Source organism: Calypte anna, chromosome 5A (assembly GCF_003957555.1).
Source record: "Calypte anna isolate BGI_N300 chromosome 5A, bCalAnn1_v1.p, whole genome shotgun sequence".
NCBI classification, from domain to species: domain Eukaryota; kingdom Metazoa; phylum Chordata; class Aves; order Apodiformes; family Trochilidae; genus Calypte; species Calypte anna.
The window spans coordinates 15,388,924-15,395,377 of record NC_044251.1 but is presented as its reverse complement, the minus strand read 5'-3'; the positions used below and the strand labels follow the sequence as shown (position 1 = coordinate 15,395,377).

Genomic DNA, 6,454 nt, shown 5'->3' with positions numbered 1-6,454 from the left:
ATGTTGCTGTTTTTTTAAATTACTTCGTACACTGAGTGCATTTTCTAGAACCCAATCTTTGGTCTAAAAGTAAACAAACAAAAAAAAAAAGCAGTTCAGTAAAGAAAATTATAAAATAATAAATGGCCAAAATATATTTCTTGGGCACCTTTCAGCATTAATCCTGCTTAAATACAAATTACGTTTTAAATTTTTTATAGTTTTCATAAATTTAGTAGCTTTTCTTTTTTTTTTTTTTTTTTTTTTTCTTTCAAGGTCTGCACCCACAGACATATCCATGATAACTTATAATACTGCAAACATGGAGAATCTGGCGGCTTTTAATGATAGACTTATCGTATTTTAATAAAAAATTGCAAAAGCAGTCACTATTTAGATACACATTCTACTATAATTTTGTCTTCCAAACTTCATAGTCTACAATGTAATCTCCCCACATTGCACCTTGCTGACACTCCTCACCTTGGTGGAATAATAAACAACCCTAAAGACTGAACAAACGTACAGAAAATGGGGGACTTAATAAAAAATACCTGGACTTTTTTTGTTTTGCTTTTTTTTTTTTTTCCTTTTAATTATCATTTACAATGCAAATGTGTGTAAAATGTTCACTTACAGTCTGATCCCATGGATGTTAATGTATTAAAGGGTTTGAAGAAGACCCCTGATTTTGATGTGTGAAATAATCAGAAAGTCCTCCGGAAAGTCCCGTTGTAAAACTTGGCAAAGAAGGTCTTAAAGACTCACAGGGGAGAGTGGAGGGCGCCTGTGGCGACGTGGAGGAGGAGGCTGCCCTGGCCGTCATTGAAGTGCTGCTTTGAGAAGTCATTGAAGGGTGAGGAACATGGGGGAAAAAGTAACTCGTCTGTCCTGCTAGGAGGTTTACAGAGCAGGGGTTTAGGGAATAGGTGCCGGAGCAAGGAACTGACAAGCCACACGGCACTGAGGCGGCCAGAGCTGCTGCTGTGAGGTGATGAGTGGCATAAGGTATCTCTCCATTGACTAGTCTATCAACACTTAACCCATTAGACGTGGAAAAGGAGTGGTTGTTTCCCAAGGAGTTTTGAGTCAACACTGAACTGTAGGGCATGGGGTGGCTGGGGTAGGCGGAGGTGGTCCCATTGTAACTCAAAGTGCTGCTGGCCCTGGGGTGGTGCAGGGAGAGGAAGGGGGACATAGGCCAGTACAAGGATCCTGCCCTATCCATGAATGTCAGTCCGGTGGAGGTGAGCCGGGCGCCCCGCTTGAAGGCCAGCTTGGCCCGCGAGGTGGTGGAGCGCCGGCGGAGCTTGCCGGTGGTGCCCCCGATGAAGACGTCGTCGCTGGAAGGGTCCAGCATCCAGTAGTTCCCTTTGCCCGGGTCATCGTAGTGGCGGGGCACCTTGACGAAGCACTTATTGAGGGAGAGGTTGTGGCGGATGGAGTTCTGCCAGCCCTGCTTGTTCTCCCGGTAGTAGGGGAAGTTCTTCATGATGAACTCATAGATGCCGTTGAGCGTGAGGCGCTTCTCGGGGCTCTGCCGGATGGCCATCATGATCAGCGCGTTGTAACTGAACGGCGGCTTCTCGTACTTCCCGTTCTTCTTCTCCCCCTCCTTCCCGCTCTCCCCGTCCTTGGCCCCCTCGGCCGCCCCCTTCTTCTCCTCCGCCACCTTCTCCTTCTCCTCCAGCTCCGCCGTCGCCGCCGCGCCCGCGTCGCCTTTGCCCGCCAGCATGTCCGCTTTGGCCACCTCCAGGGCGCCGGAGGCGGCGGCGGCGGCCGGGGGGGGTGGCAGGAGGAGCTGGCCCTTCTCCTCGTCCTCCTCCTCGGCCGCGGCGGCTCTCTGGGGCTGCTGCTGCGGCGGCGGGTGGTGGTGGTGGTGGTGGTGGTGATGGTGGTGGTGGGGGTGGTGGCTGTTGTGGTGGCTGTGGCTGCTGTGGTTGTTGTCGCTCTGGACGGCTTCGGGCACCAGGCTGTTTATGCTAAAGGAGGATTTCGGCAGCATTTTCACTTCCTTCCTATCTCCCATGTCCAACATCACACACTAGTCTGAGGGGGAAAGTTGCAGCGGCCGAGGGAGAGGCGCGCGGGGCGGCGGCGGAGGCGGCGGCGGCCGAGGCGGAGGCAGCGGCGGCGGTACCACCGGCGGCGGCGGCGGCAGCGCAGTTGGACCGCAGTCTCAAGCGCTGGCAAGTCATGTAGCAAGGACAGGAACCGCCGGGGAGGGAAAAAAAATAATAGTAATAATAATCACCAATCAGAGAAAATCAAACCGAGTCAGAGCGGAGGAAAAAAAAAAAAAAAAAAAAAGGAGAAAAAAAGGGGAAAAAAACCCTCTGAAAACCAAACAAAAAATCAACCAAAAAAAAAACGAAAAAAAAAAAACAACCAAAACACACAAACACATAAAAAAAAAATCTACTTCATGGTGCCTGGTTCCCCCGGCAAGGCAGAGCAGGGGGGGAGGAAGGAGCAGCCGCAGCCGCGGGTCGGCGAGGAGCGAGCGGAGACGGGCTATACAGACCGCCCTGGCCGCAATTAATTTCAGAGCTGCAGACACGCACCCGGGCTGTAAAAAATTTTTTGGTTTAACCTTTCCCACCGGCCGCCCAATCAGGGCCGGCGGCGTGCCGGCGCGTCTGCCCGCCCGGCCGCCAATGGCCGAACTCCGCTCCGCTCCGCCCCTCCCGTGCCCGCCGCCGCTGCCCCGCCCCCCGCCGCCGCGGCTCCCGCGGCGCAGGGATACCGGCGCAGGGGCGCATCACCGCAGCGGCTTGCGCCCCCCCCCGTCCCTCCCCTCCCCTCTCCCCATGTCCCCTCGGTGCCCCCCTCCCCGACCGTCGCTCCGAGCTCAAATCCCCTCACGCCAAACAAATAGCGCCCGTCCCACGGCTGCGGGCCCGGCCGGCTTTCCCACTCCGTAGTTTCTCCCGTGGACTAAAGTTGTCCCGTCCCTCTTTGCCCCCTCCTCTGTCGGCGAAGGAGGCGGGCTGGGAGGCCGGGTGGGTGAGGAGGCCGCGGCGGCGAGGTACTACTTTACGGATCTCGCCGAAGTCACTCGTCGAGTTTATTTTTCTAGGCCCCGGTTTCGGTGATTTCTATTTATTATTTTACCAAGAGCGAGAGGGGAAAAAAAAAAAAATCAACTGGAGGGGACGCAGACGGCGGAGCGGGCTGCCGTCCGCACGGCCGCGGGCGGGACAGAGGCTGCGGCCTGCAGGGGAAGACGGGTCTCCTCCGGCCCGCTCGGTCAGTGTTTGCCACGCTCGGGAATGTGAGTTGGGAAGGCACGGAACCCTGCGAGCCTCTCCTTTTTCCTCTCCGCTCGCTCTCCGTGTCTACGGCGGCCGGGCGCGGCTTTAGGCCAGCGGCCGAACCGGGCTTCGCGCTTCTTCCCGCCGCTCAGCCCCGGCGCTCCCCAACCTCGCGCAGCTCCCGCTCACCCACCGCTTCCGCCGCGCGGTCACTGGAGCAGGTGGAGGGCGCCGGGGTCCTTTTCCGTGTCCTCCTTTGCGCTGCCGGGTGGTTTCAGCCAGCAAGGCGCAGGCCGCGTGTCAGGTGTAAAAAAAATAAATAATACTAAGAACCCATGAAATATATATTGCGACTTCTTGCCGCCCCCTCGGGCCCGCCGTCTCTGGCCACCGGGTTTCGGTTCCGCGGGGTTTAGACCTGGGGGAGGGGAGCAGGCTGGGGGTAGCGGCTGGGGTGCTGCCGGGGCAGAGGAGAGGGTCGGGTACCGCTGCTCTCTGCCTGATGTTCTGTGCGGTGGTGCGGACCCGGGCTTATGGATGAAATCTCCCGGGCCCGTGGAACTGAGTGTTAATCCTGCACAAACACATCGGTTCTTATTGTCATGATGGGGGGGGGACGGGACGGGACCAGAGGTGGGGGAATAAAATCAAACCTGAAAGAAAGCGAAATAAATTGCGCAGCGTTCTTAAGAGGCAGAAGGGGAGATGTATCGGGCAGGGAGCGTGCTGGCCGCATTCGAGCTGAAGCTGTAGGCAAAGGCAACGTATAGCGCCGCGCTGAGCTACCTAAAGTTTACATTTGTGCTGCAGGAAAAAAATGTTCCGTAGAAATCCAACGTGGGGCTCAAGACCAGATAAAACAATTCATCCCGGCAAATTCAGGTTAGAGCTCAATGCAGCAAACGTTGTTGTCTGTAGATGTGCGGTTTATATATGTGTATGTGTGTGAGGGAGGGAGAGCGAGTGTGAGAAAGAGAGTAAATAACGAGAACAATTACAATGCACTGGTAATAAACAATTGCAATTGGCATGAACTCTGTGCATTGGATTAACCTCGAATGACCTTACCACGATTGTATTTATTTATCCAATTTTATAACAGGTTACTACTGGCAAAAGAAAAAAAGAAAAAAAAAGCCAATGATCAACAACTCTTATTTTTAAAATTATAATTATTTTTAGAAATGCGATTTTAAAAAAGTAATTTGTAATTACTTCATTGCTGGACACTGAAGTTCATGTATGAGAATTCTTGAGGAAGAGTGCGATGTGGAGGATATGACTTGACTACCGTAGCAAAGGGTAAGAGGAAAGGTAAGATTCCTGCATATTAATATGATTATGATGATCATTAACTAATATGTGTCATTATGGTGCACTAGGATCCCATTATGGTGGCTGGGCCCAGTGCATTTTCCTACTCGGTCTAGCATGTAATGATTCGGTGTAACCGGATTCTTGAGAAAGGACAGGTTACGTAAACATTTACTGATGTGGAGTAACTATACTATTTGTACTCTGATATGCAGGAAGGAAAGTGTTGATTAACACAGAAGAAAAAAAAAAGCGAAATTAGCTGATTGCATGCTCATAAGTGCAAGCTGTCATTGAACTGCTTTTAAAATAGACACAGCTGGGTGTTTGTGTTGAAAAATTTCTTGTGTTTTTGCTAATACTGAAATAAGCATGATTTTGTATACCAAACATTTTCAGATCATTAAAATTTGTAATCTGTGCTGGTTTTAAACACAAAGAAAAGAAACAGATTCATTTCTCTGTAAAATTTGCTGATATTATATTAACTCAATCAGGTCTGTACAAATGGTGAATTGTGCCTTATCAAATCTCTTTGATCCATTTAATACACAAAGTGCCAAACGTGTGTATTGTTTGTTAACATTGAACGTTTTATTCAAATCCCAGCTCTGCAGCAAACTGGAGGAGTTCTCATTTAATGTAACACTGACATTGCCTGTTTAAATTTTAATTCATTGAGGTGTTTCTTAGGTCAAAGCTGAGTTTACTTTGCGTTGTGATCGGGGATGAAATTGTAGCAGGGAAGAAATAAACGCTTTATCATTTTGCATTTCTGAGCAAAGGGCTAACACCGAAAGAAGCACGTTTTTTAAATGTTTGATGATCTAGATTTAACATGCAGTCATTTGTCATGGGGGCAGAATGAAGTTCTGTGCACAAACTTAGGATTTATATTATTATTTTTTTTTAATGCCGTGGATATACAGTTCTACCAAAAAAGGAAATGTTGCGTCCAGTATGTAGTACATACTTTTCTAAGCCCATGAAGATTAATTCTTTGTTTACGGGACAGAAATGAATATGTAAGAGAAGACACGTCAATTATTATTTCTGCTGGACTTCAACTTTAGAGTCCTTCTATTTATTTTTTTTTCCCCTTCGCAGAAAATTCTTCGTTTATAAAATTGGAGATATTTACTTTGAAAACTCATGAGTCTTGCACTAACGCCAGTTCTTGCCTGAGTTCTGCCCTGGCCGCGACTCCTGGCCACTGCACTGGTAGTCTTGAGAGTGGCAGTGCTGCATAAGGGAAGTTTCTGTGGGGCGTCTGGAGAAGAAGGTTCTGCGTGGAACGGAGGTGCAGGACCCTGACCCCGCACAGCAGGGGTGCGTGTGCAGAGGAGACCCTCGCTCTGCAAAGCGTGGGTGCTCCCTTACCTGCTGTGGGGACCCGCCTGCTGTGGGGACCTGGCACACTGGGCGGCGGAGATGGGCTGAGGGTGCCCAAATCCGGGGTCAGGACGGGGTCACAGCTGACCTGAAATGTCCTGGCTGAAGTGCCATTCAACAACAGTCTTCATGCAGTTCTTGGGCATAGGTCATAGGGGTACTGTTCCAACCACACACTTTTATCCCTTGATTTTGTTTGTGTGTGCGTTGTTTGGGGGTTTTTAATTGTTTTTTTTGTTTTGTTTGGATTTTGTTTTGTTTTGGGTTTTCGGGTTGAATGTTGTGTTTGTTTGCGTGTGATTTTTTTTTTTTTTATTAAGGGCCGAAGGAAAAGCAGACCTGCTCCAGTGTAAGCTCATGAGATGTAGTTTAGCTCTCGCCAGCCCCAAGCTCCAGCTTTCAATCCCCCTTCACACGGGTATAGCGGCTCTCTACTCTCAGGCTCTTTCAAGGGGTTAAGCTGGTAAAATGTACTGACAGCTTAAGAAATGAATGAGAGTTTTTTCAGCCATGAA

General features: G+C 49.9%; 1 protein-coding gene across 1 annotated transcript; it reads right to left on the bottom strand.

The window, feature by feature from the left end:
- Positions 1–566: 566 nt before the first annotated feature.
- On the bottom strand, positions 567–2,194 carry FOXG1 (forkhead box G1). Its single transcript, XM_030452283.1, has one exon. The coding sequence runs from the start codon at positions 2,015–2,017 to the stop codon at positions 635–637; it is 1,383 nt and encodes a 460-aa protein (XP_030308143.1). The 5' UTR covers positions 2,018–2,194; the 3' UTR covers positions 567–634.
- Positions 2,195–6,454: the final 4,260 nt, after the last annotated feature.

Excerpts from the sequence above, each read along its gene's own strand:
- FOXG1 (XM_030452283.1), bottom strand. The coding sequence starts at position 2,017 with ATGTTGGACATGGGAGATAGGAAGGAAGTGAAAATGCTGCCGAAATCC.